At 39.7% G+C, this 19,680-nt stretch overlaps 2 protein-coding genes across 2 annotated transcripts; both read right to left on the reverse strand.

Moving 5' to 3' along the window:
- Window positions 1-10,102: 10,102 nt before the first annotated feature.
- On the reverse strand, window positions 10,103-13,365 carry LOC140843901 (olfactory receptor 8S1-like). The gene is made up of 2 exons (XM_073214314.1): window positions 13,360-13,365; window positions 10,103-11,074 (listed from the first exon to the last, which is right to left on the reverse strand). The coding sequence occupies exons 1-2, from the start codon at window positions 13,363-13,365 to the stop codon at window positions 10,103-10,105; spliced, it is 978 nt and encodes a 325-aa protein (XP_073070415.1).
- Window positions 13,366-18,461: 5,096 nt separating this feature from the next.
- LOC140843811 (olfactory receptor 8S1-like) lies at window positions 18,462-19,394 on the reverse strand. Its single transcript, XM_073214239.1, has one exon. The coding sequence runs from the start codon at window positions 19,392-19,394 to the stop codon at window positions 18,462-18,464; it is 933 nt and encodes a 310-aa protein (XP_073070340.1).
- Window positions 19,395-19,680: the final 286 nt, after the last annotated feature.

Below are 19,680 nucleotides of genomic sequence, written 5' to 3' on the forward strand. Positions count from 1 at the left end.
AAGAAGGTGAAAGGTTTTCCTCAGAAATCGGAACTAGACAGGGATGCCCACTCTCCCCACTGTTATTTAACATGGTACTGGAGGTCCGAGCCACAGCAATCAGACAAAACAAAGAAATACAAGGAATCCAGATTGGTACAGAAGAAGTTAAACTGTCACTATTTGCAGATGACATGATATTGTACATAAAATACCCTAAATACTCCACCCCAAAACTACTTGAACTGATATTGGAATACAGCAAAGTTGCAGGATACAAAATTAACACGCAGAAATCTGGGGCTTTCCTATACACTAACAATGCACCAACAGAAAGAGAAATCAGGAAAACAACTCCATTCACAATTGCATCAAAAGGAATAAAATACCTAAGAATAAACCTAACCAAAGAAGTGAAAGATTTATACTCTGAAAACTACAAGTCACTCTTAAGAGAGATTAAAGGGGACCCTAACAAATGGAAACTCATCCCATGCTCGTGGCTATGAAGAATTAATATCATCAAAATGGCCATCGTGCCCAAAGCCATATACAGATTTGATGCAATCCCTATCAAACTACCAGCAGCATTCTTCAATGAACTGGAACAAATAATTCAAAAATTCATATGGAAACACCAATGACCCCGAATAGTCAAAGCAATCCTGAGAAAGAAGAATAAAGTAGTGGGGATCTCACTCCCCAACTTCAAGCTCTACTATAAAGCCATAGTAATCAAGACAATTTGGTACTGGCACAAGAACAGAGCCACAGACCAGTGGAACAGAATAGAGACTCCAGACATTAACCCAGACATATATGGTCAATTAATATTTGATAAAGGAGCCATGGACATACCATGGCGAAATGACAGTCTCTTCAACAGATGGTGCTGGCAAAACTGGACAGCAACATGTAGGAGAATGAAACTGGACCATTGTCTAACCCCATATACAAAAGTAAACTCAAAATGGATCAAAGACCTGAATGTAAGTCATGAAACCATTAAACTCTTGGAAAAAAACATAGGCAAAAACCTCTTAGACATAAACATGAGTGACCTCCTCTTGAACATATCTCCCTGAGCATGGAAAACAACAGCAAAAATGAACAAGTGGGGCTATATCAAGCTGAAAAGCTTCTGTACAGCAAAAGACACCATCAATAGAACAAAAAGGAACCCTACAGTATGGGAGTATATATTTGTAAATGACAGATCTGATAAGGGCTTGATGTCCAAAATATATAAAGAGCTCACACACCTCAACAAACAAAAAATAAATAACCCAATTAAAAAATGGGCAGAGGAATGGAACAGTTATCCAAAAAAGAAATATAGATGGCCAACAGACACATGAAAAGATGCTACACATCGCTAATTATCAGAGAAATGCAAATTAAAACTACAATGAGGTATCACTTCACACTAGTAAGGATGGCTGCCATCCAAAAGACAAACAACAACAAATGTTGGCGAGGCTGTGGAGAAAGGGGAACCCTCCTACACTGCTGGTGGGAATGTAAATTAGTTCAACCATTGTGGAAAGCAACATGGAGGTTCATCAAAATGCTCAAAACAGACTTAACGCTTGATCCAGGAATTCCACTCATAGGAGTTTACCCTAAGAACGCAGCAATCAAGTTTGAGACAGACAGATGCATCCCTATGTTTATCGCAGCACTATTTACAATAGCCAAGAATTGGAAGCAACCTAAATGTCCATCGATAGATGAATGTATAAAGAAGATGTGGTACATACACACAATGGAATACTATTCAGCCATAAGAAGAGGGCAAATCCTACCATTTGCAGCAACATGAATGGAGCTGGAGGGTATTATGCTTAGTGAAGTAAGCCAAGCGGAGAAAGAGAAATACCAGATGACTTCACTCATCTGTGGACTATAAGAACAAAGGAAAAACTGAAGGAACAAAACAGCAGCGGAATCACAGAACCCAAGAATGGACTAACAGGTACCAAAGGGAAAGGGACTGGGGAGGATGGGTGGGTAGGGTGGGATAAGGGGGTGGCGAAGAAGAAGGGGGGTATTAAGATTAGCATGGATAATGGGGGGGAAGGGAGAATGGGGAGGGCTGTACAACACTGAGAAGACAAGTAATGATTTCAGAACATTTTGCTATGCTGATGGACAGTGACTGTAAATGGGTTTATAGGGGGGACCTGGTACAGGGGAGAGCCTAGTAAACATTATATTCTTCATGTAAGTGTAGATTAATGATAAAAAAAAAGAAAGACAGAAAAGGGGGATTACTCCCTGATAGGCTAAAACCAACTGTAAGTCAATGATTAATGCATGCTTTAAATATTCTTAATTTTGATCACTTAAAGGGTGTCAGATGGTCGGCTATGGTGGTACACTATTCTGATAATATTTCTTTCTCAAAAAAAAAAAAAAGCAGTTCCTGTGTGGTGACCTCCAATGAGTTCTACACAATGGTATAAAGGGCATATCAAAGCGTGGGCAAAGGGTCTGTTTGTGTTTATACAGAGGATCAAAGCCTAATTTGGCCACCCAGAAAATGAACTAAGATATGATATGAAGAAGAACTTCCAACATCAGCACTCTCTGGAAGACTCATACCAGAAGATGATCATTCCAAAAACCTCAACAAAGATCCAGGCGCTGCTACAGCTGTAGCTGCATTCATCCCACCGGTTCCTGGACTTGCCATGGGAATGAAGAAGGAGATATCTAAGCTGTCCTGTGCATACAGTAAAACAACAAATTTGACTGGATCTATACTGTTGGAACTCAACCAAGAATTAGGAGAAGTGCAAGTTGTAGCGCTCCAAAATCTTACAACTACAGACTATCCACTGTTAAAAGAACATATGGGATGTGAACAGTTCCCAGGAATGGGTTGTTTTAATTTGTCTGATTTCTCTCAGACTGCTCAAGTACAGTTGGACAATATCCATCATATCATAGATAAATTTTCACAAATGCCTAGTATGCCTAATTGGTTTTCTTGGTTTCACTGGAGATGGCTGGTAATTATAGATCTGCTTTGGTTATGTAACTGTATTCCTATTATGTTAATGTGTGTGCACAATTTAATTAGTAGCTTAAAACCTATACATGCTTAAGTTACTCTATAAGAAGATATGTCAAAGAAATAATCAATATTCTCATGTTTTATTCCACCTGCTACTTCTATAGCTTTTCTTCTTCCTTCCTAATTACAACCCTTAAATAGAATTCGTGCCTCTTATCGAATTTACCAAGTATCATAATTCCTCCAAGTGGTAAAGATACCTCAAGACAAATGCTGGGCATAGAAGCCACAGGGCATAAATCTGCAAAGAAGTAAAAAGCTAACCTTTTCAAACAATATGGCCTCTCTCTCACTTACCAACTTTACATTTCCCTGTAAGGCCCCGGAAGATGACTGGTTAGCCAGAGACGGGTAAGATTACTCAAGGGAGGAACAACCTAAACAGTCACAGTTGCAGGGGGGCCATCAGGTGAGAAATTGGGGATCAACAGAGGTGAGGCTTAGAGCCTCACCCCCCTGTTTTGGGAGAAATCTTTGGCATCCGTGGATGTTTTATTACCCTTGTCTAGCTTGGATTAACACATAGTCTACAGGCACACACCTGATCATCTACATTTGCTCTCTGACAACACTAAACTCTGTTTTCTACCTTTACCTTGCATCTACCTACCACTTCAGCATTTTATTAAAAAAAAATAATAATAATAATAAAGGGAGAAATGTGGGATCCACATATAAATCAAGTATTAAAATCAAATGAATATTCAAATTTGACCTGATTGCTTATAGTTCATAATGTGTGATCAAAACCGAAAGTTTGTGGGATGACTGCCCTTGAACTGTTCACCATGTAAGAACTTATTCACTATGTAAGAATTTGTTCACCATGTAAGAACTTGTTCGTTATGCTTCAGAAGATTGGAGACTGATGAGAATTAGGCTTGGGGTGGAGTAATGATTGTGCATTGAGCATTGACCCCCCTATACAGAATTTTATTGTTGTTACCAACCATTTGATCAATAAATATGAGAGATGCCCTCTCAAAAAAAAATAAAAAAGATTATCTTCATCACAATTGACATTATATTTTATTGAAGTAAAAAGAATAAGAATCTGAACTTGTGACATCTCCCTTGGATAGTAGGTTTCTTTACAAAGCTGTTTGATTCAAGGATTTGAGTTATCTCCTAGTGGGAAGATAGTCTTCATGGCTTACAAGTATGCTAATGAGAATTTAGTCAGGTGTCATAAGTAAGTATTTGGGACTACAGTTTTATATTATAATAAAATGTTAAAATACTGTATTAAGAGAAGTGAATCTGAATTATATATGGTGTAACATTTTGCTTTAATGGCGCTTCTTTTTAAATGCATTTGTTAATTGTTATGCAATTGGTTTTAAAATTAGAGAATTTAACTTTAAATTTAGAAACATAAAGAGGTATTTTCTGGTTCATATATGTGAAAGCAATTAATTTCCCCTATCCTGTGATACCAGGATATTGTCCTAGGAATCTACGTACCAAAGGTCATTTTAAGTGCCAGAATGAACTCTACAAACGTAATTATGACAATGATTATGGCAGACTCCCTGGCCTACAAAGGTTTTGACAGCTCAGTGAGGATCATATGTGTGACAGGGCAGTAGTGGAGAAACATTCTACATACTGAAATGGCAGTGTGTGAAAGGCAGTGCTGATGTAGACAAAAGACACTGCTTATCCAGCATGTTGAACATGAATGGTCACGCGGGCAAGTTTAACAAAGTTTAAATAGATGATGAATAGCATGATTCATGAGTTTAGTGATTTAAAACTGAAATCAATTAGGGATGAGACTCTAGGTAGATAGAAGTTGATTGTCTGTGGTTTTATATGTCATGCTAAATAAAGTAAGTTGGAATTTTACTTCTCCAGCACTGGGCATAAAGTTTTAAACTTTGAAGAACATGGGCGTATAAGCAGTTTTCTAGGTAACATTATACTACAGGCATAGAAAATGAATTTGAGGGGAGCAGAACTGTGGGAGGAGGTTGATTAGGAGGATGACTATAGTTTAATTCTGAAATAATGAAGGTCTGAGTTAGGGTTGTGTAAAAGGAAAAGAAGACTAAGGAGCTGAGTTCTACCCATTTTTGGATGCTCATGGTAAATGAGATATGGGAGTCAGCGTTCTATCCCAGTTTTAAACTGGAGGAATCTGAAGGATTCCTAGAACCACTGTGTGTTACAAAATTGTTTCCAGTAAAGAGGTGACTTGAAATCACAACACTACTGCTACATAATTTCCAAATCTGCTCAATCAAATACAAAACTGAAAAAGAAGATCTTAAAGGAATTGCGTTAAAAACAAAGTTCAACCAAGTACACTTAAAGATCTAATTGGCTTTATTAAGTGATTCATGAGTGGAGCAGCATTCCATCCACCAAACAGAGATAAGCTCTGAGGAGCTGAACAAAATGGAAGATTTTTATAGGAAGGTGGATGGGCGAGACATTATTAGCAAAAGAAAGGTTCCAGGCAAGGTCTCCTTCCCTTAGAGGAAGCCATGTAGAGAGAGATTTCCTCGTCTTTGTGGGGGTGGGGAATTGGGAGACTGATGTGACAGATTACTTCATTGATGCCAACCAGAAATTTTCTGAGAAAAAAATCAAAGATCTTAAAGGAATTGGTAAGGAAAGTAGAAGAAATAATCTGAGTCCACAGTTAATGTAAAAGTTCCCTCATGGGGATAAGTGTGCGCAAGGCATCTGATATCCTAGGGCAGTCTATGGCCATGGACGAAATCCGGCTCACTGCCTGTGTTCCGTGAATAAAGTTTTATGGGACTGCAACCAACTTCATTCATTTACTTACTGTCTGTGGCACCTTGGTGGAAAAACAGCAGAGCTGAGTAGTTACAACAGGATCTGAATGGATCTCAAAGTCTAAATATTTACTATCTGGCCTTTTACAGCAGAAGTTTGCCATTCTCTGGCGTTGAGCTGCATTGGCCAATGTGGTAGCCACTAGCCTCATGGGTTCATTTAATAGAAAATATTTAAAATGAAATAAAATGTAAAGTTCAAGTCCTCATTTGAATTAGATACATTTCAAGTGCTCAATAGTTTCACACAACTGGTAGGACTTGACTGGACAGGCCTCAGGTAGAACATCTCCATGATTATAGAAAGTTCTCCCTGATGACACTGGTCCTAAATGTAGATGGTCAAGAGCACTGGGCACAGAACCCTGGGTCCACACAGGGAGATGGGTGCCTTCTCCTCCCCTTTCTTGATGCCCCTTTCCCACCACGTGCCCAGTGCCCTCAAACCACCTTCAACAGAATTCCTTTTGCACCACCTCCTCGAATTTTCAGAAGCTGAACAAATCGTCTAAGAACAATTCAACAGAGGACATTGTCTGAAAGAAGAAAGTTTCTCTTAATGATCAGTTCCTTTAGTGACATCGATTTCCACAGCATACACACAGCCTCGGTTATGGGCACAGACCTATGAATGTGCATGAACTTCTAGAATCCAAGCAATATGCTTGGGCTTTTCAAAGTGGACTTCTCCTTCCTCATCTATTAATTTTCAGCTTTTTGATTAGCATATTGTTTTCTCCAACTGTTATCCATTGTCTTAGGCAGCTGTGATGTTTCACAATTGCCTGTAACTTTTATCAACAGATTTTCCCTAGGAAAATACTATTCACACATGACCACCAAGCCTTTCAAGTGGGATCTTGCAGGGAATCACCACAGAGGTAAAATAATGACTGTTTTCCTGAAGTGAACTCTCATTACTATTCATTACATTAGATTGATTCATCTTTCTAAGTTTTTCGGGAAAAGCTTTAAATGAAAAAAGTTAATATATCACACAGAGTCTGTATACCATTTACCCAGCTTTCTCTCATGTAGACATATAAGCATGGTACATTTCTCAAGAAGTTAATATTAGAACAATATTATGACTTGAACTATAGTCTTTATTCAGAATCGCCAGTTTTTTCCACTAACATCCTTTATTGTGCCAGTAAATGATTCAGGATACCATATTGTACTGAGCCATCATGTCTCTTTAGCCTTCTCCAATCATGAGTGTTTCTCGGTCTTTCCTTGTTTTTCATGGCTTTGATAGTTTCCGAGAGTACTGTTTGGGCATTTTGAGAATGTCCCTACATTGTGATTTCTCCAGTGTTTTTCTTGTGATTACATCGAGGAGATGGGTTTGGTAAGAAAACCACAGATGTGTAATACCCTTCAATCTCATCATACAGGAAGTTATGATAAAAGCATAAGTTATCACTGATAATGTTACTGATCACTGGATTAAAGTGGTATCTGCCAGTTTTGCCCCCTGTAAAGTTATTGTTTTCCCCTTTCCATTCTCTGTTCTCTGTAAGTGAGTCACTAAGTCCCACCCATGCTTAAAGGAAGAGAATTAATTATCATCTCCTGGAAGTAAGATTATTTACATCTATTATTTGGAATTCTGCACAAATTTGTCCCTACAATATTTCTTAAGAAAAAAGCAGGTGCAATAAAGTGCTGTTCCAGGTACATTTTATAAACAATAATTGAGTATTGTATATCACTAACTTCTGTCTCAGGATACCTAAGACATCTGTGAAATTCAAGGTATTACTATTTTTAGGGCTGAGATGAACTCCACATACCATAAATTATCCATTTTAAAGTGAACAACTCAGTGGTATTTAGTACATTCATGTTGCTGTGTAGTCACCACCTCCATCTAGAGCCAAATATTTTCATCACCCCAATGGAAACCGCATGCACAGTAAGTGGTGGCTCTCTTCTCATGTGAGTGTTGCTGTGCCTGAGACCAGCACACCTCGGGTCCCCCGAACAGCAGCCAGTTGTGTGACAGCTGAAAGATGAGAGACAAGAATGATTTCAGGTTTCAGTCATGATGAGGTCAAAACCAGATTATCTGTCTAGAGCACATAGCCTGCACTCTGACAGGAAGAGTACTGCTAAAATAGGCCAATTGGATAATATCTAAATCTGAATGAAGATCAGTGGGAAATGAAGTGTCTAGAGCCGCAGAGCCTCCTTGCAGCCTCTCACGGGAGATCTGCCCCCACACTGCACATCCAGAGCAGGCCTTGGAAACTTTATGTGTCTGAACTCTGCCTCACTATGTTCCTTATGTCTGTGTAGAAATTTTGGCTTTTAATACCTGTCTACAACAGCTACACAGCTGGAATTCCTTTTGACCATTTATTTGTGTCTTCCTCAATTTCTTTTCAGTGTCTTACAGTTTTCAGTGTACAAGTCTTATATGTGACGTTAACTGTAGGCTTATCATATGTAGGCTTTATTATATTGAGGTGCATTCTTTCTGTACTTATTTAGATTTGTCAAGAAAGGACATTGAACATAGTCAAAATCTTATCCCATATCCATTAAGATGATAACATGATTTCTATCTTTTGTGTTAATATGGTAAATATCATGTGTTTTGAGCCATCTTTGCATCGTGGAATAAATCCCAGTTGATCATGGTTTAGTATCCCTTTAATGTGCTCCTGATTTCGGTTTGATAGTATTCGGTTGCGTGGTTTTGGGTCTTTATTCATCAGGGATACTGGCTTGTAGTTTTCTTATGTTGTAGTGTCTTTGTCTGGTTTGGGTATCAGATTAATGACAGCCTTGTAAAATATTCCCTCTTTGTCAATTTTTTGAGAGAGCTTGAGAAGGACTGGTGTTAATTCTTCTTTAAATATTTGATAGAATTCACCAGCAAAGAAATCAGGTCATGAACTTCTCTTTGTTGGGAGGTTTGGTTATTGAATCAACCACTTTACTTGTAGAAGTCTGTTCAGATTTTGTATTTCTTTAAGATTCATTCTTGTTAGGTGGCATGTTTCTAGTAATATATCCATTTCTTCCAGATAATGCAATTTTCTGGTGTATTGTAGGCTCATGTTGTATTTTCTCTGCCTCAGCTTTAGAATCAGCTGGTTCTCCATGCAGCACTGGGCTTTATTGGAAAATGGTATTAGAAACCAAGCTCTGGGAGCTGAATGTGCTCCTGGCTCCTTGAGTGTTGTTACTTTCAGGCCCTCGGCTGACAGAGCAAGGAAATGCTGGTGTATACAAAGCTGTGTATCTGTAATATATTCTGTAAATATTTCTGTATATACACTGAAGGAGAAGAATATTTTCATTTTTACCTCCTTGGATGTCACAAAAAGAGTCACAGACAACACTTTGGGATTATGAATGATACTTTTATCATTTTCAAAGTTTTCATATTTCCCAAATAAAAGTGCCTTATTTTATAATTGGAGAAAAAAAATGTTCAATGTTTTAAAGAATTGGCAAATTAAAAGAAAATGGAATTCTTCATTAAAATTGTAGAGGAGTAATTGCTATGTTCACAAAGCATAGAAAATTCCACATATGGTGCCTGGCTCATAGTAACACCTCAGTAAATATTAATTTCCTCATCTCTTTTGCTAATGGCTAAGATCAGAGTAATGCTAAAATATACTGGAGTGGCTTTTCTGCCCTGTGCCACTAGGTGAAGGTGCCAGGAGAGGTACAGAGTATAGAAAGTGTCTGTGGGTCTGGTTTTGCCTTAATAGGACACTACCTCTCTCAGCATTACTTAGCTCCTTCTGTCTTTTCTACAAGTCCCTCTCCAGTGCAGACTCACCCCCAGCTCTCTGTTCAACCCTAAATCTGAAGTTTATGTCTCCTTTTTATCAGTGGATGTTGATTTTTTATGTACAGCATAGCTTCCCTGTTAAATATTAGATTAAGATAAGAATTGAGGTTCTAGACAATTTTCTCAGTGCTAACTGCATTGGGAATGCTTCATAACTAAAAGGTACTGTAAGTTTATACCAAATTAATAATGTACCAAAAATTGGTGCTAAAATCTGTATCAAAATAATAATTACCAGACATATTGCTTTGTCCCTAAATGAAATAATTATGAGCCAAAGTAAGCAAGTAGCTCTTGGTTTTTCTTTAGCATTTCAGAGGAAACAGGCTCTTGTAAGATATTTTGTCATATCTATTATGAAGTAAGAAGCTTTTCCCTATTCTATTATTCAACCATTTGATGAGATTCTACCTCATTTCCTAGTCATCTTCTGCTTGCTCTCTGCTCTGTGAGATGTTGTAGACCTTTTTGCAACATTCTTTTCAGAGCAGCTTTTACTTCCTTGTTCTTTAAGCTGTAGACAAGGGGATTCACTAGGGGGCTGACCACACAGTACTGTATGGAAAAAACCAACTCCAGCGGGGAACTTAAGGTTGGCATGAGATAGCGGAGGAAAGCAGATCCATAGAAGAAGCTCACTGCAGTGAGGTGGGAGGAGCAGGTGGAGAGGGCCTTGCTTCTGCCCGTGGTGGACCTGATGCTCAGGATGGTGGTGACAATGTGGGCGTATGAGAAGGAGACCAGGAGTAAGGTCCCTGAGGCGTGCACAATAGCAGAGCACACGAGCACTGCAAAGATGCTGGAGACATCAGAGCAAGACTTCGGGAATTGAGGTGGCAGCTCACAGCTGAAGTGAGGCATGACATGAGCCTCCCAGAAATCCAAATCCCAAGCCATGAGGATGTTCATGAAACCATCCAGAAAGCCCAGGCCCCATGAGGCCCATACCAGACCCCCACACAACTGTCTCCTCATCACCTGGCCATAGAGCAGCGGGCGGCAGATGGCATTGTAGCGGTCATAAGCCATGGCAGAGAGCACAAAGGCTTCAGTCCATGCAATGGAAAATACTAAAAAAGCCTGAGTGAGGCAGCCCTCTACTGAGATTGCTTTCTCCTGAGACAGGAGGTTCTCCAGCAGCTTGGGCACAGTGACTGAAGATAAACAAAGATCCAGAAAAGATAGGTGACTCAGGAAGAAGTACATGGGTGAGTGGAGGTGCAAATCAGTCCTGATGACCAGCATCATCATCAGGTTCCCCATTATGGTCAGGAGGTAAATGTTCAGGAACAGGGCAAAGAGCAGGACCTGGATGTGGGGGTCGGCCGGCAGCCCAAGGAGGAGGAATCCCGTGATGGTGCTGTGTTTCCTAAGGCCATGCTGGGAGATATTTTGCTGGAATGAAAGCAGACAGATGCATGAGTGTTCACCCCCACATCATGGCACCTCAGACTTTCCATTTCACTCAGTGTATGCACACATCTCTCCTCAGTCTGCTCATCTTTTACATCGACTTTTACAAAAATCTACTTTCCCTGCTTCCCTAGAATTCTTTCGTCACTTAAATTTCTAACTGCACAGCTCCTCAACCCTATGCCCATGTATGTTCTTTCCACTTCTGACCCCTCTACCTTAAATATCATTGGACAACGTTATATAATTTTTTAGTGTAGTCCATGACTAATTCATTTCATCACCTTGAACTGTCCTACTCATCAAATTAAATCCTGTACACTTCCTGGAGAAGTGATTCTAGTAGTTTCTGGTTTCAGCCACACAGTCTTATACTCTTTATACAAAAGTTTGAGATAGTCCAATATTTCTTCATGATAACATACTATGTTTGTTATATATTTACTTTTCATGTGTTTCTAGTACATTTAGTTATTCAATTCAAGGGCCAATCTTGAAACACATGTGGGTGCAGGTGTTGGGGGAGGGAATGGATTAAGGAAGGAGATTCCTAAATTATCTTTTTAACAGTAAAAGCCAAAAAAACCCTCCTGAGATTGATAAAACTTACTCAGTTCCTCAGTTTGAACACTCAAGATTTGCATCCACTCAATATGAGCCTATGACCAGAACTTTGTCTATGGTGCCATTTGCAACAGTCCCTCCTAAATGGTGAACTTCTCTGTTTTGCATTTACAGATCAGGCAATCTCTGTACAAACTGGCTTCTCTACCTGCAGAAATCCTGTCTTACTAGGGCTTTTTTGGATCCTGTTTATGGGTATTTTAAACCCTCTCCATGTGGTTCTGATGAGCCTCCGTTGCAGAATCAGAAATCTGTTGGTCCTACTAGATGCACCCTGTTGCCTTCATTCCTTTCCAATTCTCTGCCTGGATTCCAGGTGATTCCCTGTTGACATTTTTCTCTTCAAATCTTGACCCAAATCCTTTTGACTCTTCAGTCCTCACTGTGATTTCTTCTTCTTCCATATATATATATATGCATTGTTTAATTATCTCTTTTGCCGGACCAGACTATGCACAGTAATGACACCTATCAGTTCTTTGGTGCCAGTTATTTTTAAGCACATAAACAATCAAGTATTTGGCTTTTTCTCTACTTGAAGATCACAACAAAACTGTGTGAGTTGCATTATTCAAATTTGAGAATGAGGAAATTGAAACTAAAATGTTGTCATAACTTGTTGGTGTTGAGAGAGTAAGTAGATTAGCTTTACATTTGTACAAGGTCTGTGAAGCTACCAAGTCTGTGGTTTTTAAGCCCAGACTGGCTGACGTCCATTTTCTATACACATCTGCATCTCTCCATTCTGTGTTCTCATTTATCCTTTATTCTATAAATTGTTTTGGACATTCACTTGGACAGCTATCCTGATCTGGCTTTTAGTAGGATGTGTTAATAGTAGTTCTTTTTTCTCCAAACATTCTTATGGAGAATAGTTTGGTATTTAGTCATGCATATTATCTTCAGTCTTGAATACACAGCAGAATGGGAGGCAACAACGGGTCCTTAATATCTGCTTAATGTATGAAGAATGAAAGAATGAAGCAAATATGACATGTTGTATTTGTTTCTTTAGTGGCATATTCCCTGGTTGAACTGTAGTTTCAGAAATATGGAAAACTTAAGGTTGACTGGGAGGTGGAGGAGGAAGGGAAGGCCATGAGGATTAAGGGGTTTACTTTGTAGTGACTGTGAAGGCGGAAGGCTCACCTTCCGTTGTAATAATTGGCAGCTACAGATTCCTTCGCCACAGTGAGCAGCTAACACCTACTAGCTCATTTCTGTCCACATATGGAGGGTTGCTTAAAACCATGACACTTACTCATCTATCCATTGGATAATTTATCCATTATTTCATCCCTTTATTTAGTTACATAATATTTCATTTATCTCCTCCATATTCAGTCATCTCCATCCATGTTTACATTCATTCATTTATCAATCACATTATCACTTCTCACTTATCTAAATATTCAAAGTATTATAGGTCTACTTTGTGCAAGATCCTCTACTTAACCAGACTGTGGAAGTAACCTTACTTAGCCTTTCTTGAACTGTTGTGTGAACACACTTATCACTTATTTGTCCTACTTGTTCAGCATCAGGCCTGAAATTTCATATTGGATACATTTTTTTGTACCCACCTTGAAATTTCAGATTCTATTCCTTCATGAGTTCTCCTTCTTGGTATGATAACTGCTTACGGTCATCCTCATCTGTCAGCTAGAAACTCTGAATTCCCCAGCTTTCCCCTGGGAGATTTCACCAATTTCATGTTGTTCTTGCCCAGAGAAATCACCATAACAAATTGCATTCCTGCTGGGCCAGCCAAGGCCCGCTTTGCCTAACTTTCCTTTCTCTTCTTCTTTCTTATTTACACAAGTTTCCATACTCTCACCCCTAAAAAGATGTCATATTCAAATTACCTCTCTATACCTGGTGAGTACTTCACAGACCAGTGTACTGGCCCAAAATATATCTGATTCTGCATCAAAGATGCATGATCAGATGGAAAAGTCAATTTTCCCATCTTTTGGTTTGTAAAATCTTGTCTAAATAAACAATTTCTTTTTATTCTTCAGTAGTAAAAAGTCAATCCCATTCATTCAATTTAACTGGAAAATTTCTCAAAATTTGCAATTTACTGCCTGATTTTGGTCAGACATTTGCTCTGTGTTTACTCTCTGTTTTTCCCACATTTAATGTCACCTGGCTACAACCCATTTTTGTTTCCAGGTTTTAGCTGAGAACACCTCAGGATATCCAAAGAATTTTGGAGAAACTGTGGGTTAGAGATCCAATATCAAAAACCTCTGTTCTGTGCTGACTCCATGCAAGCTGTCAGCAAGAGAGGTGAAAGCCCACGATATGAGATTTCCATGGTTTACTCCCCCTGGCTCCCAACGTGTGTCCTCTGACCGTGTCCAACTGAAAATGGGGCTTCACTTCCCCCTGGCAGTGTGAAGTGAGCACTAATTTCAAATTCTCTTCACTTACCTTGAGAGAGGAAATACAGTGGCTTGTAGTCAATTGGAGTTTAATGCCTACTTTGAAATTCAGAAAGAGGTGGAGCCAGAGAAGTTTGGGTGCTTGTACAGAGAAAATCAGATGTTAAGAAGAAGGTAGAACCCAGGGTGGTTGTCTCATCAAAATATTTATTTCCCAATTTGCCTGGGTAGCTGTGCTTGAGCACATCTCAAAAACGTGACTTCTAGTTTTTTGCATATGTTAATTTCAGATATCACCCTGAAGAGAAGTGGAGCAAGACATTGCATTTTCTGGGTGATTGAAAAAAATAATCACAAATAATTATCACCTTCCATCCTTTCACTTTTGGCTCAAGTTTATACTACTGTTTATTAAGAATTCTTTTTACCTAAATTAACATTTGCCAAATGTAAACTTTAGTAAATTCTGAGAGACAAAGAATATCATGCCAGTGTATATTATTAACTTGTTCAGATCCAATAATCTTATATCATTTCCAAGAAAAAGTCTCACAATTTATCTATTCAGTGCAATTTCCCAGAAAATAATTGTTAATTATGTAAGTACTGGATAAACAGATTAATGAAGACAGGATGAGAGAGAGATCTAGTGCTGGAAGGCAGACATGGTCTAGGTAGATACTGTTAGGGATGTGAGAAACTCAGAAGAGCATTAACACCTTTGATTTCCAAAGGTCACCTGAGATGGGAAGGGCCACAGGGCTTGTGGTTTGAGTGCATGGATGGCAAACTTCACACACCACAGTATTTCCCTTTGAATATTCCCTGGATTCTGCTTTTTCTCTTCTCCTTTAATGACTAATATTTGTGAAGACCAGACTTGATAGGGTGGTTAATAATAGACAAGTAATTATTTTCAGTACCTGTGTTTATGATCTTTTTATGTATTTAGGGAAGGAAGAGGACCTCAGACCACTTAAGTGTATCTACTTGATGTACTTCCCCCACTCCTCCCCAGGCTGGGAACCTCCTGGCTTCTGCTGGCAGTTTCCCGTATCATTGCAGTTTCCACAGCCAGTGCACACGCAACTCTGAAGAGCATAGAGTTTATTCAGTAGGTGCTGAAAACAACTGAGGACAAGAACCTCCAAGGAGAGAAACATTCATAAAGATTGTCTGGATGTCTGGAACTCAGTCTGCAGCACAAGGCAAGGATGGTGAGAGATCTCAAGAAAGGAGGTGCCTGAGAAGTGTGACCCTGAAGGCCGTGTGCGTGGAAGCAAGCAGAAATTGAATGTCTCCATGTGTTAATGAGGGGAACCTTTAGAAAAATCATAGAGTTCTAAGATTTTCCGGCACAAATTTCATCCTTTGGCTCAAGTCTTACCATGATATGAGAAGTCACCTTTCATCAGGTGATCACAATGCGCAGAAGAACCATTATTTCTGTAGCCTAATTTCAGGAAGCACCCATGTTAAGTTTTCCTGTTTACAAGTTTCAGTAAAGAAGGACAAATGACAATCTCAGATGGATAAGCCTAAGGAGACTTTTCATCTTACAAGTGCACAAGAGGCTATACTTCCTTTACGTGCATCTGTAACTCTATATATGAGCAAACAATATTAGTGAAGCATGTGACCTTGTGACCTTCAGATACAATCTAGCTTAAGGGACCCAGATAGTTTGATGGAGCTGGTGTAACTTAGCAGGTCCAAACAGCTGTATTCCCTCAGGTCATAGTCTAAGACAAACCTTAAACTCATTAACTAGAAGAGAGAAGCTTATAGAAGTCTTAGGGGATTTCATGATACAGGCTATAGAACTGTAGGTTTGAAGCTTTTCTGTAAACCCTGGAGTCTTATGGGCTTTGAAAGTAGACCAGCTGGGAAAGCTTTTCCTTTTGGCCACTGACTGGGGAGATACCTTGTTGGAAATTATGAAGGAAGGTGTATAGTGAGACTTCACTCACCTGACAGCTTGCTTCCCCATTGCACAGGGAACTGTATCTCTAAACATAATTGGGATGAACATTTTGATGACTAAAGATATTTTAAAAATCAGAAAGTTACTTATGCATCTATCCAATTTGCCTTGGCTGCCCCTGTGAAACCTCGTGCTGTCCAAGTGGCAAACAGCAGCTTATGGCACAATCACAGGTTCCAGCTTCTCATTCTCAAAGAAGTATCCTCATCTCTGGGGCTGAGTTGCTGGACCACAGTAAGAAGGTACTCAGCTTATGTGAAATTTTTCCCTTAAAACCTTTTATTTTTATTTGAAAATTTCAAATTGAGATATAATTGACATGCGTCTTTGTGGAAGTGTATTGAGTACACGTTTATAACATGTTGAATTGATACATTTGTATATTACAGGATGCCTGCCTTTATAGGATTAGCTAACATCTCTATCATGGCACATAATTATGATTGCTTTTTTTTGTGGTGGGAAATATCAAGATATAGTCTCAGCAAGTTTGGTGTTTGTCTGTAATCATTATATTATATTTTAGATCTCCAGGAATTATCTATTCAGTGGAATTGTAGAGAAAACTTCCATCCTTCACTGTAGCCCCAAGGAGTCATTGTTTTTTGGCCAGATCAGATACACACTAAACTTAAGTTAACCAATATTTTGCATTTCCCAGCTGGTCTGGATTTCTCACTGTGTTCTCCTTCTCTCTGACTCTTGTTTTTCACCAATCCTCCCTTTTTCTCCTTAAACTATGTCTTCTGCTCTAGTTCTTCGCATCTAGCTCACATAGCAAAATGCTTTTCTACTAAATTGTCTGCCTCATGAAGTAGTCTCGATATTTCCTTGTGTCACTTTCTATTAGATTTTAGAAACTTGCATCTGGTGAATCCATGGTGGATCCTCCTGTATTTGGGCTGGCTCATTTCCCTTTGGATACTCCCACCTTTCTTAGGCCTGTGTCTCTCCAAGCCCAAATACTTGATAATACTGCGCATCCTTTCCCCCAGTTGTTGAATCTTCCCCAGATTGAAGATGCAACAGGTTTGCTTTATGCTCCCTTCTGTGATGGTTAGGTGACTTTATTCTATATAGTTCAATGAACTGCATACCAAGGGAAACAGGTTAGAAAAAGAAAATAACCCGATTAACAAATGGGCAGTATATATGAAGAGACAGTTCCCCAAAGAAGAAATTCAGATGACCAACAGACACATGAAAAGATGCTCCACATCACTAATCATTAGAGAAATGCAATTTAAATCCACAACGAGATATCACCTCACACCAGTAAGAATGGCCAGCATCGAAAAGACTATAAGAACAACAAATGCTGCTGAGAATGCGGAGAAAGGGGAACCCTCCTGCACCGCTGGTGCGAATGTAAGCTCGTTCAACCATTGTGGAAAGCAATATGGAGGTTCCTCAAAAAACTAAAAATAAAAATACCATTTGACCGTGGAATCCCACTCCTTGGAATATACCCAAAGAATACAACTTCTCAGATTCAAAAAGACATATGCACCCCTATGTTTATCGCAGCACTTTTTACAATAGCCAACATATGGAAGCAGCCTAAGTGTCCATCAGTAGATGAATGGATAAAGAAGAGGTGGTACATATATACAAAGGAATTCTATTCACCTGTAAGAAAGAAACAAATCCAGAATTTGCAACAACATGGATGCAGCTGGAGGACATTATGCTCAGTGAAAAAAGCCAGGTGGAGAAAGACAAATGCCAAATGATTTCCCTCATTTGTGGAGTATAGGAATGAATCAAAACTGAAGGAACAAAATGGCAGCAGACTCAGAGACTCCAAGAATGAACTAGTGGCTACCAAAGGGTAGTTATGTGGGAGGGCAGGTGGGGAGGGAGGGAGAAGGGGACCGAGGGGTATTATGTTTAGTACACATAGTGTGGGGGATCACGGGGAGAACAGTGTATCACAGAGAAGGGACTTAGTGGATCTCTGGCAACTTGCTGCACTGATGGACAGTGACTGTGTTTAGGTATGGGTGGCTATTTGAAAATATATGTAAATGCAGTAAGCATATTGTTTTTTCATGTAAAACCTTCAAAAGAGTGTATATCAATCATACCTTAAAAAAATTAAAAAAATTAAAAAGGAAACAGGTTAAGATCAAGCCCCATCAAGGTTGCAAAAAGACGATTCAAGGAAAATGGCTGGATTAATACAATCATTTGATGTTTGGTTTTCTCCAAAGCCAGGGTGAATTTGTACCACCTTTCTCAACCTGATCCCCAAACAGTTACATGAACTTCTATGAAATTTTTCATAACTACATCATGACATTCAGAAAATGCTCTTAGTGTTAGCCAACAGTAGATCATGTTGTAGTAAAACCACATCATCTTCTGTATCTGTTCACCTATATTGGAGATATTTTCTAAATGTCCTTCTCACAGCTGCATTCACCTCATTGTTCCTCAAGCTGTAGATGACGGGATTCATTAAGGGAGTCACCACACTGTACTGTACAGACACGATCAACTCCAGGGGTGAGCCTGAGGTGGGCATGAGATAGCGAAGGAACCCTGAGCCATAAAACAGGAGGACAGCAGTGAGGTGAGAGGAGCAGGTGGAGAAGGCTTTGCCTCTACCTGAGGAGGAGCTGATACTCAGGATGGTGGAGGCAATAAGGGCATAGGAGAATACAATCAACAAACAGGTTCCAAGCCCATGCAGGAGACAGGAACACAGTAAAACAGTAAAACTAGTGGAGACATCAGAGCAGGACAGAGGGAAGAGAGAGGGCAGCTCACAGCTGTAGTGGGGGATGGACTGATCCGCACAGAAGTCCAAACTCGTAGCCTGTAGGATGTTGATGAATGCATCTAGAAAGCTCAGGCCCCAGGATCCACACACCAGACTATTACAGAGCTGGCTGTTCATGATCTGTCCGTAGTGCAGAGGGTGGCAGATGGCAACATAGCGGTCATAGGCCATTACTGAGAGCAGGCAGCCTTCAGTGCCCCCTGTGACAAATACAAAGAAGACCTGAGCCAGACAGCCCCCCACAGAGATAGTTTTCTTCTGAGACAGGAGGTTTTCCAGCAGCTTGGGCACAGTGACTGAGGAGTAGCAAAGATCCAGGAAAGAGAGGTGACTCAGGAAGAAGTACATGGGCGAGTAGAGGTGAGAATCAGTCCTGATCACCAGCAGCATCGTGAGGTTTCCCATCACAGTCAGGAGGTAAATCACTAGGAACAGCACAAAGAGCAGGGCCTGGATGCGGGGGTCTGCAGACAGCCCCAGGAGGATGAACTCGGTGACGGTGCTGTGGTTCCCCAAGGCCATCTGGAGAGACTGTAGAATAGAAATGAAAAGAGGAAGAGAGAGTGACTTCAGCAAAGTGATGGAGTGTGGAGCTCCAAGCTCCTGTTCCTTTATAGAAACATCAAAAAACAAGCAGACAATCAAGCACCAACTTTGTAGGTTTTCTGGGAAACAGTCGAAGGTTTATAGTAACCAAGTGAACACTCAATAAAGAAAAGTGCAACTTAAAAACAGTAGCAAAGCTTTGTGAAATTTTTATTTTTCCTTGCCTACCCCCTTCCAGTCTCTGTGGCCATATTGAAGATGA

This window comes from Manis javanica, chromosome 10 (genome assembly GCF_040802235.1).
Source record: "Manis javanica isolate MJ-LG chromosome 10, MJ_LKY, whole genome shotgun sequence".
In the NCBI taxonomy this organism is placed as follows: domain Eukaryota; kingdom Metazoa; phylum Chordata; class Mammalia; order Pholidota; family Manidae; genus Manis; species Manis javanica.

Bases quoted from the DNA above. Each gene is read 5' to 3' on its own strand.
- LOC140843811 (XM_073214239.1), bottom strand. From the start codon at position 19,394: ATGGCCTTGGGGAACCACAGCACCGTCACCGAGTTCATCCTCCTGGGG.